Raw genomic sequence first — 21718 nt, 5'->3', positions numbered from 1 at the left:
CTGCCTGGCGCGCCTGAGCACACGTGGTCTCCCTGTTACTTCCAGAAAGAAAAGGGCCCAGAGCCCCTGCTGCTCATGTCCCCCGCTTGCCCTCCTGCCGCTACGGCAGAGGGACCCTCAGGAGAGGGTGAGACCCTGCTTTCCTTGAGAAGAAGCCCCTGAGGCCCTTCTGGGTGTGGGGTGGAGGGCTGTGCCTTGCCCCCCAGGCAGCTTGGCGGTAGTCGGAGCGCTGCTGGATGAAGCGTTCTGCCGGTGCCCATGGGCCCAGAGGTGGGCCTGCTTGGTGGTGTCGCCCAAGACTCTGGGCAGCCATGAGCATCTCCTGTGGTTCCCCCTGGTTTGGGAGCCTTACTGGCCCAGCCCCTCCACCTGGTTGGATGGCACTTCCCCACCGGCCTCCCAAGCAGGAAACCGAAGGCCACTCGTGGCCACGTGCCCTAGGGGCCCCGAGGTCCTCAGGCCTTCACCCCCCACGGGCCTGAGGGTCTCTTGGGGCATGGGCGGGGCCGTCGGGGTTGGGGTCTGCCCACCGAGGCGGAGGCCGAAAGTCACAGTCTGAGCTCCCCGCGGATGTAGGGAAAAGGGTGGTGGTGCCAGCACAGTGAGCTGGGCCCTACAGCACCCACGACCCCTGCAGCGCTGGGCCACTTCCGGCCTCCTTCCACTGTGAGCCAGTCCAAGCTGGGATGATCGCCGCCCCCTTCCACGGGAATAGCCCTCCCTGTGACCCCGCCACACACCATGTGCTTCCCCACCTTCGCCCAGACTGGAGCATTTCCACTGCTAAACTTTCCCACCCACTGTGATAGGCTCTGCTCAGTGGCGTCTGCCCCTGGAAGGTGCCAGAGAATCCTCGATGGGATCCCTGCTTCCCACCTGGGGCTCCGGGTCGGCTGGGTAGGGCCAGCACACCTAAGTATCTCAGACCGGTGTTGGTTTCCGGGGAGACAGGTCTACAGGGTGTGGCCGCACGGGTGTCCCCCGGCCTCCTGCTGGGGCTTAACTACCCCTTCTCCCTGCAGGTACTGCTGGATACCCAGCCCCCGGCCCTCTGCCTCCCCATCCCACAGAGATTGAGGGTCCCCGCAGGCCATGCAGCTGTGCCAAGGTATGGAGCCCCGCCCCAGCGAGGACAGACAGGGCCCTCCCACCTAGCTCGTGCTTGTCCTCGGAGGCCCGACCTCAGGGCTCCGCTTCCGGAAGCTCTGGGGGTTCCCCGTGCCCACTGACACCTGAGAAGACATTTGGAGTCCAGCCTCTCACCCTGACTCCCCTGGACGTGCTGGCTGGAGGGGAGGCGAGAGGTGTAGACACCTCTGGGGCCACCAGTTTGCCAGGGCCCTGAGCACAGAGTGATGTCCACAGGCCGGCAGCTGCCCCCTGGAGGCAGGGGCCTCGGCTAGCCTGAGGGTCCCCAGCCCGGGGGCCCTGGGGCAGCAACTCTTCCTGAGGAGTGTTTACCATCACCAGCCAGCCCCTGCCCTCTCCAGAAGCTGCAAGGCCACGCACGTGGTAGGGAGCATTCTCCAGGCACACGGCGGTTTGCATTGGCTACGTCCTGTGTGCCCTGCTGAGGACCATAGGCACAGGAGGGGTGGCAGGTGTCCTTTACCTCTCCCTTGGGCCTCCCCCCACATGCTGGGCCAGGGCCAGGGCCAGGGGCAGCCCCTGGAGCTGTGGTTGCAGAAAGGCCCTCCGGTGGGGCTGAGAGCTGGCACTAGGGCCCTGGGGTCAGGTCCTTTGCCTGAGGACTGCGGGCTTTCTAGGAGACCTTTCAGTCACTCATTCACGCGGCAAACATCCCAAGCACATTGTGCCAGGCACCCAGGCCCAGAGGAGTACAGCAACCCTGAGCCTTCCTGGGGGGTGCTGCGTGGGCCCAGAGAGGAAGGGGCTCCTACGGGGAGCTGATGGGGTCCAGGTCTTGAACCAAGAACCCGCTGAAGGGACAAGGGGCCCTTCCGAGTGCCCACACATGTCCCTGCTGCCCTTCCACCTGAGGGCCTGGGCGGAGATTCAGGGACACCTCCCCACCCCCACCTCCGCGCTCCAGGCTCAGCTGTCCCAATCTGGGGTGGCTTGGAGTGAGACTTTTCTCTCCGTGGTCAGGTCAGAGGAGGACCCTCTGTTAGCCATGGTGATTTTCAGCCTGAACTTCGTGAGTCCCTCACCCCCGGTTTAGGCCACCGCCAGGGACCCACAGAGGCCAGGCAGGCTCACTGACGGCCCGTGGATGCCACGGCCTGGCTGGGCATCTGGGCCTAGCAGGCAGGCAGGCAGGGCTGGGGCCTGTCCAGCAGGTGTGATGGGCTCTTACTGATAAACCATGTGAGTTTTGTCTTTTAATTTTGAACGTTGATGCCTTTAGTGATGCGTTCTCTCCGTAGGCCTCACGGCTCCCACGGCTCTGGTGTCCTGCCCTGGCTGACCCTCCTGCTGCTGACCTCTGCTGGCCAGCCCCAGGGGGCACTGCAGCCCATCCCCAGCCTGGCTCTCAAGCCCTCCTTTCTGACCACCCCCCCCCCCCCCCAGGGACAGTCACGCTGTCTGTCACTGCCCCGTCCCCTGTGCTCCGGCCACGCCAGCCTTGCTGCCGCTGTGGGGCTGCTTCTTGCGGGCAGCGCCCCCTGCCTTCCTGGGGATCCAGGCCGGTTCCCCTCGTCTGGGTGCAGAGTTCACCGTTGTCCTGCGGTACCTTCCCAGCCCTGCTGGTGACCCGCGGCCCTGGCCCTTGAGACCTTGAGATGGACGAGCCTCCGTCAAGCCCTGGAAAAGACCCGCTGAGAGAGGGTGAGGGTCCCCCAGCCAAGGACCCCAGCCATGCCAGCAGCCATCTTGTCCAGGGTCGGCGTTGGGGGCCTCCCAGGAGACCCCAGAAACGGTGGGCAGTTTGCATTGGCTACGTTCTGTGTGCCCTGCCGAGGACCATAGGCACAGGAGGGGTGACAGGTGTCCTTTACTGGGACCCTGCCAGCCAGTGCTCCTTCCAGAGGCAGCACAGCACGGGGTCAGATTCGGCTTCAAGCCACCGGCATTCAAAGCCTGGCCCAGCCCTTTGCCCACAGGGTGACCTCGCCTCTCTACACCCTTGGCCTTTTTATTTGTAAAATGGGAGTAATAGTGCCAGCTTCTTTTACAAGAGTTCCATGAGGATCAAAGTAGAAAATACTTGTATATAGTCTTTAAAACAGTGCCTGGCTTTCCGTGAATACTCAAATTCTTATTCTCTCGCTTTTGCCAGTGTTCTTAACCCAGGGTCACACAGGTCCAATTGAGGGAAAAAGGGAAGAAGGATCAAAGTGGGACAGGAGGTGATGTCAGAATAGGGCTTTAAAGAATGAATAGGAGTTTGCCAGTAAGTCCAAAGGCAAAGTCTAGGGGATCTATTGGGAAGAGAGAGGGGCTACTTAAGGCTGGTCCCTTCATTTGTTCATTTCTTTACTTAGCAAGCTTTTAGCAAACCCTTTCCTGTGGGGTTCCGGGGATACAAAGAGCACCCCACTAGCCAGGTAGAAACGGGTCTAGGGACAGACGGTGCTGAGCAGGGTGGTTAGGGCTGTGGTGGGGCTGCCCAGGGTGGGAGGGACACACACACTGCCCGCCTGTGCCCATTGCCCTCTGGCCCCAAGAACTGCCCCGGCTTCTCTGCCCAGCCCACGTCACCCAGGCTGGCAACCAGTCCCACCACAAAGAGGGGAGACAGGTGGTCAGACAGGGCAGAGCCCCACTGCTGCCCAGCCTGTACTGATGCGTTTACATTTCTCCCCGTAAAATGTGAGCACGTTGGCCAGGGGGACGCTGTGTGTGGAGCACGTCACAGGGAGGCGAGTGTTGGCGGGTCCTCGAGGGCACCTGCTGCTCGAGCTGTGTCCCCCTCTGCGTGCACCTCTGCGCTCTCCCCCCTTCACCGCCCACCCCCCTCTCAGTGGCGCTGGGCCCTCCTTCCGTCCCACCCTGACTCCCTGTCTCCGGCTCTCCCTGGCGCCTGGCGCCTCGGCCCCTGTGCGTGGGGCGGGGCTGAGGCGGGGGCCGAGGCCTGGAGCCCACGCCTGGGGAGTGCGGTCAGCCCCGTCAGCCCGCCGCACACGGGGCTCCCGGCAGCAGGGTCTGCTGGCTGGGCTGGGGCGGGAGGCACGGCCGGCGCCTGGGCCACCGGTTTTGGGTCCGGCCCGCTCGCTGCAATATTGATGGCCCGTCAGGGCAGCCCTGATTCCTGCGCTCTCAGTTAAAAGGTTTCTGTTGTTGTAGCTTATGCAGTTGCTCTGTTGCTATGGAAACGTGACATCAAAATGACGTTTCCCGTTTAAAAGCTTTTAACTAAATTCCTGCCTGTCAGATGTAGGCCCCATTTTGAGCGCGGAGCTGCCTTCCAGGAGTGGGGCTCCCGCCCTGTGCGCAGGCCCCAGGCCCCGCCTGAGCTCTTTTAACCCCGCAGGTGCCTCCAGCATGGCGGCGGCCGAGGTGCCCGGCTACCTCGTGTCCCCGCAGACGGAGAAGCACCGGCGAGCCCGCAACTGGACGGACGCCGAGATGCGCGGCCTCATGCTCGTCTGGGAGGAGTTCTTCGACGAGCTGAAGCAGACCAAGCGCAACGCCAAGGTGTACGAGAAGATGGCCAGCAAGCTGCTGGAGATGACGGGGGAGCGCCGGCTGGGCGAGGAGATCAAGATCAAGATCACCAACATGACCTTCCAGTACAGGTGGGCCCCACGTGCCGCACGCCTGCGCGCCCCCCCCCGTGCTCCCTGCCCGGCGCTGGCCGCTGGAGGCCGCGGGGAGCCCCTCGGAGCTGAGTCGGGAAGGCCTCGTGTGGGCAGAGCCCAGCCAGCGAGATGGGGCCTGCACAGACCGTGTGTGCAGCCTCCCATCAGAGGTGGGAAACCGAGGCCCAGCGAGGGCAGGGCTGGCACAATTCGCAACATACCCCAGGCCCCTGCCTTGGGTGTCACGTGCAGGCGGCTCCCGCTTGGCCCACACGCACCCTCCCACCGGGAGGGAGAATGCAGGCCGGCTGCCCAGGCGTGGCTCTGCTAAGTAGGGTGCCTGCCGTACAGACAGGGAAACCAAGGCCGGAGGTGAGAAGGAGGCTCAGCTCCCAGGCCTGCAAGTCCTGCCTGGTGCTGACGCTCGGTCATTTCCAGCAGCCGGCGGCTGGCCGCGGTCAGGGAGCAGGGTGCGTAGTAGGGCCGATGTTGGAGCCCTGGAGCTCCCAGCAGGGCCTCACTTGTGGGAGGGCCCTCATTTGTGGAAAGAAGCAGCGGGGACCCAGGCCTGGCCCTACCCCACTGTAGCCACCCTGCCCCGGCAGCCAGAAGGGAGTTGCTGAGTCAGGGCCACAGACAGGGTTCCTGGGCAGGGGAGGAGCTCTGGCGTCCAGGGTGGGAGCACGTCAGTCACTGCGTGCAGATGGCCATGGGCAGGGCAGAGGTCACAGCCGTGCAGAGGGCCTTCTTGGGTGAGGCCAAGGTCACAGGTGTGGAGTGGGTCATGGGCAAGGTGAGGGTCGTGGGCAGTCTAGGGTCTCCGGGGTGAAGGTCAACCTGGAACTGGGAGCCATGGGTGGAGAGTAGCAGTGAGGGGGGTGGGCGGCAGGCATATTGGGCGGGGGTGGGCCTGTCAGTGACCCTGGAAGGGGCGCTGTCCCAGAAAGACTTGGAGTGCACCGAGCTGCTCCCAGCCTTGGCCTCCTCCTGGCACTCCTCGTGGCTGCTATGAGCAGGGGAGCAGAGGTGCAGGCCATGCTGGGTGCAGACGGGGCCTGGGTTTGCCTTGGGCACCTCGAGAGGATCCTCGCTCCCAACGGTCGGCAAGGAGCCAACCCCTGCCCTCCTGGCCTGCAGCTCCCAGCCCGTCTGGAGCCTGGGACGTGCAGAGGCCCCGCAGGGCCCCCGACAACTTCTCGTGGCCCTTGGAGGAGGGGGTCCAGAGCCTGGGTCTGTCTGAAGGTGCATTTCTGCCCACAGCCCCAGCTCCCAGGCAGGCCCAGGGGCCAGAAATGAGGCAGCCGCTAAGGGTCTGAAGGCATCCGTCACAACATAAACGATGATAAATTCCAGCCACCAGCTCGTGGCGTGAGAGGGCTGAGTTGTCTGTAGACGTGTGTGTGTGTGTCTGTCTGTCCCTGCCTCCTCCGTTCACACAGTGCGTCCCTCCGTGCCTGTGAGGGGGCTGCAGAGGTGCAGCCGGCTGTTTGACCAGCTTCCCATCTGACTCAGTAATCCATGGGCTCTGATTGGTGTCTGGCCGACTCATTCATTATTTATCCTGAAAGCCTTCTTCAGAGTCCCAGGGGAGGCATTCCTTTCCATTCCTTGGGGGGGGGGGGGGGCAGGGAGGCCACGAGAGATGAGACAGCAGAGCAGGAGCCCGGGCCCTCCAGTGGGGCTCCACTGCAGACCCTGCCGTCTGTTCCTGAGGGCGAGGGCTGCACATGTGACACTTCAGTTTCCTGTTCCCTGAGGGGGAAACTGAGGCCTAGAGCAGAGAGGGGACTTGCCCAAGGCCACACACCCTTAATAGGATGATGCTTTGATTGGTTGACTAGTTCTTTATCTGTCTCCTCTTACCCCTACCCAAAGAGCCTCCCCTACCAAAGTCTTTTCTTATTTTTTCACTGTAGCTCTTTGCATATTAAGGTTGTCAGGCTAAGGAAGCCCGAGGGGGCGCCTGGGTTCCATGGAGCATGGTCTCTTGGAATACCATTCAGGGGCCTCCTGTGCGGGGCGGGGGCAGGCCTTCCCTCATTTCTCCAAGGAGCAGCCTGGCTTGAGTGGTCAGAACAAGCATAGGGGGGCTTCCAGATGGGCTAGAGGCTGGGTGTGGGCCCAAGCACAGTTCTCCACTTCCTGCACCTGGAGTCTGTGCAGGCCTCCAGGGTGACGGACGGTAGTCCTGGGGTTGGGAGACGGAGCAGCCATGCCTCCCTCGGTGGCCTGTCCCTGGCTTTCTACCGAGGACATTCTGTATGCTGCTCCCAAGGCCACCTCCTGTAGCTGGCCTCTGCTCGCTGCCCTGAGCCACAGACCCCCTGGCCGTGTCCCACTGTGCCTGTTTGCTGCGGGCGGCTCGTTCAGAGGGTCAGCTCTATTTCAAAGACCAGTGTGACCAGGGGCTACACCCTGGCAGGAACCCTATGTCAGCAGACAGGAACCATCTGGCTACAGAGGTCCCTGTAGCTTGAGGGCCTCCCTACTTGGGAGGAGCATGGGGTAGGAATGTGGGGGCCACAGACTAAGGCTGGGTCTGATGGGGCAGATGGGAACACCTCCCCCCCACCCCCACCCCCACCCCCACCCCCACCCCCGAGTCATGGACTCCTTCCTGGCCTGGCCAAGGCTGCCCAGCTCTCCTGCAGCTGTGCCTCCCCATTCCTGACCTCCCAGAATTCGGCCGAGGCCTGGGGACCTGCAAGGCCTATCTGCAGGGAAGGATAGGACGCATGGCCGGGCAGGGCTCCAGCCCACGGTAGGCAGAGCTGTGCTGTGCACACCCTTGGGCCTGGGGTCTAAGTAGGGTTGGGGGGTGTCAGGCCCAGCCCCACTGCCCCCTGATATCTTCAGCCACGAATGTTATCTAGTCGGCTTGCTGTTTGCCAGGAGCTGGGCATTTCCTTATTAAATCCTCTTTACAGCTTGTGAGGAGTTTACTTTGCTCATCCCCATTTTACTGACGTGAAAATGGAGGCTCAGAGAGGTTAACGGACCTGCCCAAGGTCACACTGCAAAGTGGTGGAGATGAGACGCAGCTCAGGTCTATTGGACACTGCAGACTGTGCTCTCCGGTTCCCACTTCTGAGGCGTTCTCTTTAGGAACACACGCATCTCGTGTCATGATGGTTTACATTTATATCATATGACACTTTGTTCCTATGTTTGCATACTTTATTATCTGTCGCAGGCTAACTACTTAAGAACAGCATTTGTTCACTGTAGGGAGCTTAGAAACTACAGAAGCGCAGGGAGAGGAACGGTACCAAACAGCCCAAGGCCCCAGCACTCACACATGACCTTACTTACATCTGGGGCGCGTGCTTCTTGTTAGCACCCACGGCAGGGTAGTCCCCCGGCCTGCCTTCTCTCCAAGTCTAATGTCTCCTTGGCCCTGGAGCCTGGCCAGTTTTTCTGGGGAGGCTGTCTGGCCACGAGTGGCTCCCCCTCATGCCCCATGGCCCCCGGGGCCCCAGCGCCCCCCGAGCACCCCTCTGCCGGGGGCCGGGCAGGACGGGCCGGGAGCAGCTCCGTTTCTCACCCTTGGCTCTTGTGTCTCTCGTTGCAGGAAATTAAAATGCATGACAGATAGCGAGTCCGTCCCGCCCGACTGGCCCTATTACCTAGCCATTGATAGGATTCTGGCCAAGGTCCCCGAGTCCTGTGATGGCAAACTGCCGGACAGCCAGCAGCCGGGGCCCTCCACGTCCCAGACCGAGGCGTCCCTGTCGCCGTCTGCTAAATCCACCCCTCTGTACTTACCGTATAACCAGTGCTCCTACGAAGGCCGCTTCCAGGACGATCGCTCCGACACCTCCTCCAGCTTACTGTCCCTTAAGTTCAGGTAGTGTGTGTCTTCCTTCCCCGCCCCCACCGCCATCAGGGGCCAGGGAAGGGGCCGGGTGCCGTGAGGGCCGGCTGATCTTCCGCCGCAGAGGACTAGGTGGTATGCAAGTGCCTCCTGGGCCAGAGAGGCTTCAGACCAGGCTGGCCTTAGACAGGGGGGCCTCAGGCAGGGAGGGCTCAGATGGGGAGGACTCAGGCAGAGAGGCTGGCCTCAGACGGGGAGGCTGGCCTCAGACGGGGAGGCTGACCTCAGACGGGGAGGCTGGCCTCAGACGGGGAGACTGACCTCAGACGGGGAGGCCTCAGACAGGGAGGCTGGCCTCAGACAGGGAGACTGACCTCAGACGGGGAGGCCTCAGACAGGGAGGCTGACCTCAGACGAGGAAGCTGGCCTCAGACAGGGAGGCTGACCTCAGACGGGGAAGCTGGCCTCAGACGGGGAGGCTGACCTCAGACGGGGAGACTGACCTCAGACGGGGAGGCCTCAGACAAGGAGGCTGGCCTCAGACGGGGAGGCTGGCCTCAGACGGGGAGGCTGACCTCAGACGGGGAGGCTGGCCTCAGACGGGGAGGCTGGCATCAGATGGGGAGGACTCAGGCAAGGAGGCTGGCCTCAGACGGGGAGGCTGACCTCAGACGAGGAAGCTGGCCTCAGACGGGGAGGCTGACCTCAGACGGGGAGGCTGGCCTCAGACGGGGAGGCTGGCATCAGATGGGGAGGACTCAGGCAAGGAGGCTGGCCTCAGACGGGGAGGCTGACCTCAGACGAGGAAGCTGGCCTCAGACGGGGAGGCTGACCTCAGACGGGGAGGCTGGCCTCAGACGGGGAGGCTGGCATCAGATGGGGAGGACTCAGGCAAGGAGGCTGGCCTCAGACGGGGAGGCTGACCTCAGACGAGGAAGCTGGCCTCAGACGGGGAGGCTGGCCTCAGACAGGGAGGCTGGCCTCAGACGGGGAGACTGACCTCAGACGGGGAGGCCTCAGACAGGGAGGCTGGCCTCAGACAGGGAGGCTGGCCTCAGACAGGGAGACTGACCTCAGACGGGGAGGCCTCAGACAGGGAGGCTGGCCTCAGACGGGGAGGCTGGCCTCAGACGGGGAGACTGACCTCAGACGGGGAGGCTGGCCTCAGACGGGGAGGCTGGCCTCAGACGGGGAGACTGACCTCAGACGGGGAGGCCTCAGACAAGGAGGCTGGCCTCAGACGGGGAGGCTGGCCTCAGACGGGGAGGCTGACCTCAGACGGGGAGGCTGGCCTCAGACGGGGAGACTGACCTCAGACGGGGAGGCCTCAGACAGGGAGGCTGGCCTCAGACAGGGAGGCTGGCCTCAGACAGAGAGACTGACCTCAGACGGGGAGGCCTCAGACAGGGAGGCTGACCTCAGACGAGGAAGCTGGCCTCAGACAGGGAGGCTGACCTCAGACGGGGAAGCTGGCCTCAGACGGGGAGGCTGACCTCAGACGGGGAGGCTGGCCTCAGACGGGGAGGCTGGCCTCAGACGGGGAGGCCTCAAACAAGGAGCCTGGCCTCAGACAGGGAGGCCTCAACAGGGAGGCTGGCCTCAGACGGGGAGGCTAGCCTCAGACGGGGAGGCTGGCCCCAGACAGGGAGGCTGACCTCAGATGGGGAGGGCTCAGATGGGGAGGACTCCAGCAGGGAGGCTGACTTCAGACGGGGAAGCCTCAGACCAGAGAGGCTTCAGACCAGGCCAGCCTCAGATGGGGAGGCCTTAGATGGGGAGGCCTCAGACCGGGCTGGCCTCAGACAGGAGACCTCGCACAGGGAAGTGTCAGACAGGGAGGCAGTTGGTGCTGAAGTACAGGCCGTCCTGTCCATAGTCTGGGTTCATCTGGCTCCATCAATTTCTAGCCGTGTGGAAAGTCCTTGACCTCTCTGGGCCTCAGTCTCCCTTTGTAAAATGGGGATAAATCAGTACTTTCTCCAAGGATGGCTGTGAGTGTCAGAAGAGAGAACAGATTCAGGTGTGGGGCCTGGCACATGGAGGGAGACCAAGTGCCCTCCAGTTTCTGGCTTCTGGGCTTTCCCTCACCCCCAAGCAGACCCTGCCCCGGGGTCTCCTCCCTATCCTCGCCAGGCTGGCTGGTCTTCTCAGAACCAGGGAGGGGTATTGGGCTGAGCCTCCAGAATGTGCTCAGAAGCTGGTTCAGCGGGCATGCCTGTCCCCTCTGCTGTCCATCACAGACTTCCTGCTAGGCCGGCCACTGGCCACGTGAGCCTGCCCTCGAGATGCCCACAGGAGGCTGGAGGACCAGAGAAGGGGACATTTGGGGTGGGCTCTCAAGAGCGGATAGGAGTTGGCCCGTTGGGGAAAAAAACAGGAGGAGTGTAGGTTTGAGTTATGGCCCTGCCTCTCCCCTCAGCCCTGGCCTTGGCCTTCAGGTCTGCCCGTCAGGGGTGATGGGAGGAGGCAACTCTTCAGTTGGTCCAGGGCCCCTTCCCTGGAGGGAACTTCTCAGCAAAGACCCCAGACAAAAATGCCTTTGTGGATAGCCAGATGGAATCAGCTGGGAAACCTGAGATTTTTGGCCCATGTTTCCACGGAATGACCCCGGTTCCCAGATTCCCTACTGCCCCAGACACTGCCCCTAATTTCTAATTAGGGCTGGGATGTGGGGACCGCTTCCTCGCCCCTCAGGTCTGCTGGGGCGTCGCTCTGCTGAGGAGCATGGGGCCCCGGCTAGGGGACCAGCAAGGCCTTAGGGACAGGTGGGGTTGGGCCAGTTCAGCCAGGGATGCTTGCCTCCCCCACGGCGGACGGCGCAGGGCACGGGGCCGTGGTCACCTTCACCTTTCACCTCCCTGTGCACCGGAGGCTCCGGTGCCAGGCTTCCCGGGAGAAGCCACCCTGCCCGCGCCCCCTCCCTCCCTGCCTTCCTCGTCTCTCGCCCCTCCCCCCGCGCCGCCGCCCCGGGTGGCCTCCACCCCTGAGCCCCACACCAGGCCCGTGCCCCCCACCCGCCCAGGCTGGGACTCGGGTCACTCTCTGTGCCCACGGCCCCTTGCTGTCCCGGGCCCTCCTCGCGAGCTGCACGGGGCGGGCCCCAGGCGGGCGCGCGGCTCAGCCCCGCAGGGGCCTCCTCCGCGGCCCCGCCCGTCCGCGAGGCGGTGGGGGGGAGGGGCGGGCGGGGCCCCTGGTGCCCGGAGCGCGCGGCCCGCCGTCCACACGCTGGCGCTGTCCCTCCAGGTCGGACGCGCGGCCCGGGAAGAAGCGCAAGGTGCAGAACTGCCACCTGCGGAAGAAGAAGCTGCGGCTGCTGGAGGCCATGCTGGAGGAGCAGCGCCGGCTGAGCCGCGCCGTGGAGGACGCGTGCCAGGAGGTGCGCCGCGTGCTGGACCGCCAGAACCTGCTGCAGGTGCAGGGCCTGCAGCTGCAGGAGCGCATGATGAGCCTGCTGGAGAAGATGATCGCCAAGTCCGGCGTCTAGGCCGCCCGGCCCGCGGGGAGCGCCCCGGGGCTGCCCCTGGCTCGGACGGACGCGGGCCGGCGCCTCCGGGGTCGCCCCGGGCCGGCCCCCTGGTGAGCACCTCCCGGAGGCTGTCCTCCCGTACGGTCACCGTCGGTGGCCCTTGAAACGGCTTTGGGTATTACACGTGGGGTCTCGTTCCTGCCGGAAGTCATTTCCACAGCTCGCAGGGAGCACGCCAGGCGGGTCGACTGCAAAACAAGCAAACGGAAGCGGCTTAGTGGCGGCTTTGTGCCCGGGACGGAAACTCTGGAAGGGGCGACGGCTGTCCTCACGCTCTCGGGGTCTGCTGCCCACCTCCTAGGATGAGCTCCGACCGCGGAGCGGACCCCAGACGGCCGCTGCATCCCTCTTCCCCGGGGCGTCAGGCCTCCCCGTGAGGACGCCGGCGAAGCGATGACGGCCGTCCGCGTGCACCACGCCGCCCGGTTTCCCAGCCCCAGGGATGTCGTGCTGACGGGGCAGAGCCCGGGCCTCGGGCACTCGCGCTCCAGCCGGGGAGGCAAACGAGTGAAGACGGGAAGGACGGGATAGCGGGTTGTGGTCAGCGCTGGACGGGAAGGGCTGGCCCCGAGCGTGAGGAGCGGTGGCGCCCCAGCCGCCAGCGGGAGCAACCAGATTCCAGGAGCCCCGGACAGCGCGACTGGGCCGCAGAGGCACGGGGAGCTTTCGCGTGCCGTGCTGGCTGTGGTGCTCTGGGTCCGGACCCGCGGTGCAGGGACGAGCTCGTGGTGGCGGGGTCCAGAGCTGCAACGTAGAGCTCACCTCCCCTGCCTCTGCCCTTTCGCCAGCAGGAAAACCTGTCCAGACGCTTCTCTGCTGAATTGCTCCTAAGTCTTGTTGGTTCCTTGGGTTTTGGTCCCTGGCTGCACAGGGTGCTGGGCACAGGACCGTCTGGTTCACCCCTGGGACCAGCCTGTTGCTGCCCGCACAGCAGGGCTCTGAGGAGACATGGCAGGTGGGTTAGGGCAAGTGCCGTGGTTTCCCTTACGGTCTAGAAAAGCTCCTTCTGGCTGTTCCTGGGCAGACGGGTGGGGGTGGGGGCCGAAAGCAGAGGTCCTGCCAGGAGGACCGTGCCAATTGGTCTGTACCAATTCACACGGCGTCTGCGTTCCCACCAAGGCCGGTTCGGCTACCGGCGTGACGTCGCTGGACCCACGTGGGAGAGATCCGCACAGAACAGGCCCCGGCACCCCGCGGCAGAGGAGAACCTGGGGGGTCTCGTGCTGAAGACCTGAGCGGGGGGCATGCCCACAGGAACCCACCAGTCTCTGAGACGAGATCCTGCCGCGAGAACTCAGCTGTTTCGCAAACACCGAGGACAGAACCCCGTCAGAGCGGCCGCGCCAGAGGGGCGCCCGAGGTGGCCACAAGTTAGGCGGGAGGTCCCTCCCCTTATACGCCTTTGCTTTGCTGGCACCGTGGTTGTGGCGTGGTAGTGTGTGGGTAACTGCGGGGCAGCAGGTGCAGTTCTGCATTTGTGTTTAGAGATAATTTGCACTTTTTCCCAGCTCCCTCTCTGAGTGGGGGGTCAGTGCTGTTTCTGTGTCTTGCCAAGTGGGCACTGCCCACCTGTCCCGTGGGCTGGAGCGGAATCCGGACGGTCAGCGGAACTCAGCTGTAGGACTGCCTGGGCCGCGCCCTTCCTGGACAGCGTGTCCTCGGCGAGTTTCTGATTTGTTCTGTAGTTACTGGTCCGTGAAGGGGGGGAAAGTGGCCGTATCGGTGAACGCTAAGCTATTTGATAAGATTCAGCGAAACAACATGTTAACACTGAAAACAAGTCAGGAACCAGATGCGCGTGCTTGCTTTCACTGTTATTAGTTAGCGTTGACGTTGATAGCTGATGCATTAAGACAAATGGGCAGGATGAGAGATGAAACGAAGGAATGAAAATTGCCTTATTTTCAGGTGAGATCTTTGTATGCCCAGAAAGCCAAACATACAGATCAAGAGCTCTGTAAACTACCCTGACCCTGTGGCATCCGAGACTGGAGCATTCCATGCACGGTCATGACTGAGAACTACAGGGAATCTGTGAGTGAGTTTAACCAGAAAGGTGCAGGATCGACAGGAAGAACACTGCGGTTTATTGTTACATCTGAAACGGTTCCTGAGCATGTGGGGAAATGGCGTACTCCTACAAGTCCCAGAATAAAGTGTCATCACTTTGTTAGTATAATTCCAACTATATTTTCAATAACGTTGTGGTTTTCTCTTTGTTTTGAAATGGAAGAAAATAGTTTTGAGTTCATATGAAAACCGAGAGGGGCAAAGGGCCTGAGGCCAAAGACTGTGAGGAGGTGTGCTCGGCCTCATGTAGCGCCAGGTAATGCGGAATAAAACCGGAGTGAGCCTTCCATTAGTGGTTGAAGCTGGAAAAACGTGGGGACGTGGAAACTCACACCCTGGCAGGGGCAGTGCGAACTGGCACAAGTGCTCGGGAGCAGCTGGGCCTCACCCCGCACAGCTGAGGCCACGCAGGCCTGCCGCGGCCCCAGCGCTCTCGGGGGCCCTCCACGCACGCCAGTGATTGAAGGCCTCAGAGCTGTCCGCGTGCCTTCTAACCGCCAGCATTAACACCCCATAGATGACCTTATTAGAAATCAGACCTGAGACTTAAAAGATCTTAGTCCTTTCAAAATAACAATAAACCCCATGACATGCTAACATAAAAAACAATCGCGGGAAAAACGTGTTTTCCAAAACAAAAGGTTTTAGCGAGAAGAGTGGCGTTGTGTCACATACCCTCAAATATCCGGCCTGAGAGAAGCCAGCTCCACACTCAGTCTGCTGCGGGATGTGGCTCGGCTGTAAGTGTGCGAGTGTCTGTGCAAAATCCAGGGTCACACGGATAGGTGTTTGAAAAAGAAAGAGATCTTTTTTTTTTTTTTTTTAAGTTTATTTATTTTGAGAGAGAGCGAGAGCATGAGTAGAGGAGGGGCAGAGAGAATCGCAAGCAGGCCCTGCGCTGTCCGCACAGAGCCCGATGCGGGGCTCGAACCCACAAACCGTGAGATCATGACCTGAGCCGAAACCAAAAGTCAGGCGCTCAACTGGCTGAGCCCCCCAGGCGACCAATAAAAACGACGGATCTTCTAATATCGTGTAAGGATCACGCGGACATTCTTTCCCGGCAGGACCCCCACAGGCTTGTTGAGACGTGGAATCAGCCTACCACGAGCCGGCAGAGCTGTGTCGCAGCAGCAGCCATCCGTCCGTCTCGCGCTTTGGCGGATCGTCATTCGCCGTGCTTCTGGAACACCGTGCGTTAGGCATTTGGAAGATACTGGTTCACCGAGTTATGCCCATCTTCTTCGCCGACCCAGTGCATTAAACATCCTCGAAAACTCACTTTTGTCACTGGCGGGGTCACGCTCATAGCGAAGCCTTTCCTGTGGGACGTTAAGCTCATGGTGGTGGATGCAAGTCTTTCTGGCCTTGGTGTGAAAGCTAGACGTTTCCATCGGTCACCATGTGAGTTGGTTTCCTTTTGAAGGGACAGCTCCCTTTGCTCATTTCCAAGAGAATGTCCACCAGGTGCCCACGTCCTTCTCTCAAGCGAAAGTTGAGTTCCAGTGAGAGATGTTTTCAGCTATATTTCAGCTGGCAGCTGGAACATTCCGCAGGTGCTTCTCCCAGACGTTGACACGGGTGGACAGGAGTGTGTTACGCGTACTATCTGTGTGTCACAAGGAATATTAAAAGGATCCAGGTTTAATAAAATTGAGTAATTTCTTACTGCCTCACCGGGGTCACTCTTCAGGGAAAGTGGCATTTTCTGTGGAGAGCATGTGGTGGGAGGGAGGTGCCCGCCCTGATTCTTGCTGAGGACCCAGCCATTGGACCCACGCTGCAAATGCCAACATGCTGAAAACAGCGGAGGACATTTTTCTTCCGTGATAATGGAGAATAATCCGGGCCTCGGGGACACTCGGGGGTCCGCAGACCACAGATTGAGAACTGCCCTAGGGAGGCCGGAGTGGGCACGAGGCCACCGGGACGAGACTATGTGCCAGATCGCGTCCTAGGATGCTCCCGAGTGTCGCACGGCTGGGGCAGGGGTGAGGAGGGGGGCCGCGGCCAGTGTGTGTGTGTTCTCCCCATACCTGAAAGTCCCCGTGGGTGGGCTGGTCCCCTGAGAGTGCTCAGAAGGAGGCCCTGCTCCCCTCTACCTAAGAGCGCTTCTGACTGTGCTGTGTGCCAGGAGCAGGGGAGTAGTTGGGTGTAAATCAGATCAAAATCCCTGTGCTTACAGGCTTTACGGCGGGAGGTGGAGTGGGGACGCCCTCAGCAGACAAAATGGTCAGCGCCTGAGAGAGAAATAGCCCCCGAGGGGCTTCTGGATCGCAAAGCACCGGCAGAGAGAAAGCCCGCGTGCAGCGAGCCAGGCTGGGGCGGGAGTTCGGTGAGGCGGGAGCCCACATTTTCCCGCCAGGGAAGCAGGGTCGACGTGACTGTCCTGGTTTCCACTGGGACTCAGGTCCCCGTCGGGAGTCCCCACGCTGACTGGCTGGGCGGGGATCCCCAGGCACCGGCTCTGAGTCAGCTGCTGTCTCCCGGCTGAGCGAGCGCGGCCGAGACACCTGGCGGGACTCGTGAGGGGCGGTGTTACACCCAGACCTGGCCCAGGGCCCTCTCGGGGGGGCCCAGTGGGACCCCGCACCCACCCGAGGTCACCTACCCACTTCCTGAAGGTTCTTTGGGCCAAAGAACAGGCCCAGTCCCCCAGTGGCCCCAGAACCACCTTACTTTCCAGAACTGAAGCCCCGACCAGTGCGGGAGTGTGGATCCCTGGAGCGTCTCCGTTCAGTTTCGGAGGCAGATGAGTCTCGAGGACAATAGGGGGCTCTGTCAGCTCGGTCAGGTGGAGGCACCCTTTGCAGCTGCTGTTGCACGTGAGGCCTGTTGACTGGAGCAGGTCAGCAGCCCACAGCCCGCACTTTCCTCCCAGGCAGTGTCTGTCCCCTGCCCCTGCCGCTTCGGTCTCCAGGGACCTCCCCCATCTTGTCATCCACCCGTCAGAGCAGGGGAAGAGGAGGGGCGGGTGCACGGACCTCTCGTGGACCTTCTCGTGGAAGAGGAGGGAGGAGAGAACCTGGGAGGGAGCAGGGCCATCTCCCCAGGGGCTTGTGGGGCGTCCGTGGCCCGGGCCACGTCAGGAGGGCCCTCCGGAGCAACAGCCACTCGCTGGGGTGAGGGCACGGGGTGCGTTGACCCTCTGTGGGGTTGGGCAGCCACACGCCCCTCATTCTACATCCTTCGGACGTTCCGACCGCAGCTGAGAGGAGTCGTGGCCGACCCACTCCGGGACGTGGCAGAGGAGGCCCTGTGCTTCAGGAAGTGGCCACACCGTCCTTGGAAGCTTACTGTTCTCCTTTGGACACAGCTCTTGTGCGTGTCCCTCTGAGCCAGAGTTTCTGACCCTCGTGTGGCCCTCGGAACTACTGCTGGTCTCCAGTGAACTCTTCTTGGTCACCTGACGTGTGTGTGTGACGTGGTCGGAGTGAGGAGCTGGCCTGCACAGCGCGTCTGTCCCCATCCAGCCTTTGTCCCTCAACACAGCTCCGAACCGTCCTGTTCAGGGTCACAGCACACGCTCACAGGAGCCCCGTGTTACCGCAGACGAGCGCCCTCCTCCCCTGTAAGGGCAGCACCACGGTCCGTGGGTGGTGGCCGTGGCTTCACGGGTCACCGCTGGTCGTCCTGTTCCAGGCTTTCTGTAGGCAGTGGCGCGGGGGGTGTCCCCGAGTGCGCTTGTGCACGCTAGCACGCAGTTTTTAAGTCAGACAAGATAGTTAACTCGAGGGGGGGACAAGTCGAGCACAAAAGCCCCCACATTCTGCTCCATGGCTCCCATGCGAGGGAGGGGCCCGGTTCACGTCTCCCACGCAGAGCTGTGTCACAGCGCCGTGCGTGGGCAAGCCTGTCCCTCCACTGCTACTCTTGGAATCTTTCTTAACAGCAAATCGCCCAGGGGCGCCAGGCTGGCTCAGTCCGTACAGTGTGTGGCTCGCGATCTCCAGGTCGTGAGTTCAAGCCCCACGTTGGGTGTAGAGACTGCTAAAAGTTAGATGAATAAATAAGTAAATAAATGAACAAACAAACTTTAAAAACGAGCAAATAAATTGCCCCGAAACGCACGTGTCTACGTCTCCAGTCTGTGTTCCGTCCATTACCAGTGATTTCTATTTTCGTGGCAACACATACTGTCTTAACCACTGTAAGTCTTGAGCTCTGACACAATAAATCTTTCGGCTGTGCTGTTCTTTCTATAAACTGGCTATTTTGAGTCCTTAGCATTTCCACGTGATTTCTTAAGTGTAGCAAAATGCACATAAGATAAAACCTACTGTTTTGGCCACGTTAGGTGTCTAGTGCAGTGGCAGTAAGTACATTCCCGTTGCTGTGAGCATCCCCAGCCCCCGCCTACAGAGACTTCCCTGACTGACACCCTGTCCCCACTGAACAACACCTTCCCCTTCCCTCCCAGCCCCTGACACCTGCGCCCTACTTCCCGTCTGGGAAGCTGACTCCTCCGGGGGCTCCCTGCGAGCACGGTCGTACGGTGTCTGTACTTTCGTGTCTGACTTGTTTCACTCAGCAGGTGCACCAGTTTGGATTCCCCCCCACACACAGTGCACGAGGCTCCCTTTTCTCCACATCCTCACCAACACGGCTGCTTTCTTATCTTTTTGAGGATAGCCATTCTGACGGGTGAGGTGGTATCCCATTGTGGTTTTGATTGGCATTTCCCTGAGATTAGTGATGTCGAGCATCTTCTCATGTTGGCCATCTGTGTGTCTTCTTTGGAAAAATATCTGCCCAGATTTCCTGCCCATTTTTAAAAAAAAAATTTTTTAACGTTAATTTATTTTTGAGACAGAGAGAGACAGAGAGAGACAGAGCATGAGTGGGGGAGGGGCAGAGAGAGAGGGAGACACAGAATCCGAAACAGGCTCCAGGCTCTGAGCCGTCAGCACAGAGCCCGGCACGGGGCTCAAACTCACGGACCGCGAGATCATGACCTGAGCCGAAGTCGGCCGCTTAACCGACTGAGCCACCCAGGCGCCCCTCCTGCCCATTTTTTAATTCGATTGTGTTTTCAATTCAGCTGTAGCTAGCAAGTATTTTTATGCAATAAATTCCTATGCGTGACATTGCAGGATCAAAAGGACAGGAATTGTCCAAGATGCCTTCACAAGATGCTATCTGAACTCTGTGAAACCCTAAAAAAGATGAAAACGTCCCTGTCCGTGTCTGAACCAACCAAAGCCTTAATATCAACCTGATTTAAAAAAATAATAATACGAAACAGGAAGATAAAGTGAAAATTCTAAGTAAAATATTAGCAAACATAAGGCACACACAACCGAGTACGCCTTCTTTCAGGAAAGTGGGGGACTTTGCTGTCAGAGAACCGCCCACAGAATTCACCAAACCCACCGAATCAGCATGGGGGAGGTCAGCGGATTGCATCACGAAGACGGCCCCTTGAAAAGCTCCCTGTATACCAGGACTTGCAGGAAGACAGACACAGATGATGTGCCCACCCCAACCAGCAAAGGAGAGACAGCTACACCCAGTAGGACTGTCACTGTGGGTCAGCATCAGCCAAGGACAAAGCCACGGTGCAAATACTGGAAAAGGAGAGGCAATGATTCTCTCTTTTTGCTAATGACATGATTGAAAAACCAAGAAACCTGAAAGAAAAATTAAAAAAACAAAACAAAACACTGCTACATTAATAAGAGACAAGTATATAAAATTAATACATAAAATTCATTTTCTCTATATTATTAATAACCAGTTAGAAATGGGAAGACTCCCATTCATAACAACAAAAGCTATGAAATACTCATGAATAAATGAAACCGGAGAGGACTCTAGTCACATTAAACAATAGAAAGGACACCTGAACAAAGGTGTGGAACTGCATCCCTGGGTGGAGGGTATCTCTGGGGAAAAGGATGTCTCTGAGGGGGGATGTCCCTTGTGGGGGAGGATGTCCCTGGGGGAAAGGAGGTCTCTGGAGGGGGGATGTCTCTGCGGGGGGGGGTGTCCCTTAGGGGGGAGGATTCTGGGGGGAGGTATGTTGTTGGAGGGGGGAGAACATCCTGATGGAGGGGAGGACATCCCTGGAGGGGAGGACATCACCAGGAGGATGTCCCTGGGAGGGAAGACAGTTTTGGCATGAGGATGTCCCTGAGTGAGACGTCCCTGTGGGGGGTAGGATGTCCCTATTGGGGGGAATGTCCCTGGGGGTTAAGACATCCTTGGGCAGGGAGGATGTCCCTGGGGGGAAGGACACCCTTGGGGGAAGGACATCTCTGGGGGGATGTCCCTAGGGGGAAAGGATGTCCCTGTTGGGGGGTATGTCCCTAGGGGGGAAGGACGTCCCTGTTGGAGGGGATGTCCCTAGGGGGGAAGGACATTTTGGGATGAGGACGTCCCTGGTGGGATGTCCCTGGGGGGAGTGGACTTTCCTGGGGGGAGGATGTCCCTGGAGGGGTAAGACATCCTTGTGGGGAGGACATACGGAGGGGAGATGTCCCTGTGGGGAATCTTGCCTGAAACGACACGTCCTTTGTCTCCCCACTCGTGCACACGAAGGGAAGTCATTCCACCTTGCGCAGTGCTTGGACTCCTTTCTGAGATGAGATGCTGCCCGATTCATGAATCATCACGTAAAACCAATTAGCTCTTCAAATGTACTCAGCTGAGTTTTGTTTTTTCATAGATAGCACCAAGCACACGGGGCCACGTGGACTTGCCTTGGAGAGAGACCAGCCTTGGTGGGCAAAGATCCAGAACAGGCCAACTCCCTCGGGACTTGGGATCTGACAGACAGGAGACCCACACGTCCAACGTTCGGTGATAAGCGGTTGCATGTAACAGGCCAGGGAACAGGGACAAATCTCTCATAACCTTCTACCGGGTTGATTTCAGGTGGATTAAAGATTTAAATGTGAAAAGTGGGAAGCTTCTAGAAGAAATTTTGGAAGCACATGTGACCCTGGGGCCAAGACCTCTCTGATGAGACAAATCATAAAAGGAAAAAATGGCCTAATTTGTGGTGGCGGCAAAAAGCCTTAAAAACTGGAGACGCGCAAAGCCTATGGGAGGCGGGACTTGGGACCTGGGACTTCCCTATGGGAAGCTGTCGACGGGGTGTCGACGGGGAAGGTCGAGTGTGCACGGGGCTGGGCGCTGGGGCCCGGCCAGGTCAGGGGGGTGAAGGGTGCCAGGGAGAGGGCCGCGGTGTGTGGGTGGGGGGGGCGGTTAGCTGTGCCCTTGAAGCCCCGCCCACCCCAGGCAAGGCTGGACTCCCTCCCCAGCCCCCAGGGTTGCCTCTGCCCCCCCCCCCAAGAGCAGCTGGCACCACCTCTCCCAGGTCCCTCCACCTCCTGCAGCAGCGCCCTCTAAGGCCCAAGGTGGATTTTTGATGCTGTGTTCTGGACTGTTCTATCCATGCTCTCTGTGCTGGGAGCCACCTTTTCCAGGACCCTTCCACTGCACAGTTCCGGGGCGGGTGGGATTGAAGGTGAGGTTGTGTGAGGCTTGGGAGGCAGAAGTGATGGAGACACCATGGTGCTCTGAAGGCTACGCGTCGTAGGGGTGCGAGCGGTCAGGACTCTGGGCGGTCGGGCCTGTGGGTCGTTAGGGATCTGGGTGGTC

At 60.4% G+C, this 21718-nt stretch overlaps 1 protein-coding gene across 1 annotated transcript; it reads left to right on the top strand.

Moving 5' to 3' along the window:
* Window positions 1–1092: 1092 nt before the first annotated feature.
* MSANTD1 (Myb/SANT DNA binding domain containing 1) lies at window positions 1093–12001 on the top strand. Its single transcript, XM_047094265.1, has 4 exons — window positions 1093–1108; window positions 4436–4700; window positions 8275–8550; window positions 11761–12001. Exons 1-4 carry the CDS (start codon window positions 1093–1095, stop codon window positions 11999–12001), a joined length of 798 nt encoding a protein of 265 aa, XP_046950221.1.
* The last annotated feature ends 9717 nt before the right edge of the window (window positions 12002–21718 follow it).

The sequence above is a fragment of the Lynx rufus genome, unplaced genomic scaffold, assembly GCF_022079265.1.
Source record: "Lynx rufus isolate CCGP_SWC_20201006 ecotype Redwood Valley unplaced genomic scaffold, mLynRuf1.p SCAF_38, whole genome shotgun sequence".
In the NCBI taxonomy this organism is placed as follows: domain Eukaryota; kingdom Metazoa; phylum Chordata; class Mammalia; order Carnivora; family Felidae; genus Lynx; species Lynx rufus.
Note: the sequence above shows the minus strand (reverse complement) of the source record. Positions and strands in the feature narration are given on the sequence as shown.

Coding starts and splice junctions, on each gene's coding strand:
- MSANTD1 (XM_047094265.1), top strand. Junction 4,701..8,274: donor AACATGACCTTCCAGTACAG/GTGGGCCCCACG, acceptor CTCTCGTTGCAG/GAAATTAAAATGCATGACAG. Junction 8,551..11,760: donor TTACTGTCCCTTAAGTTCAG/GTAGTGTGTGTC, acceptor CTGTCCCTCCAG/GTCGGACGCGCGGCCCGGGA.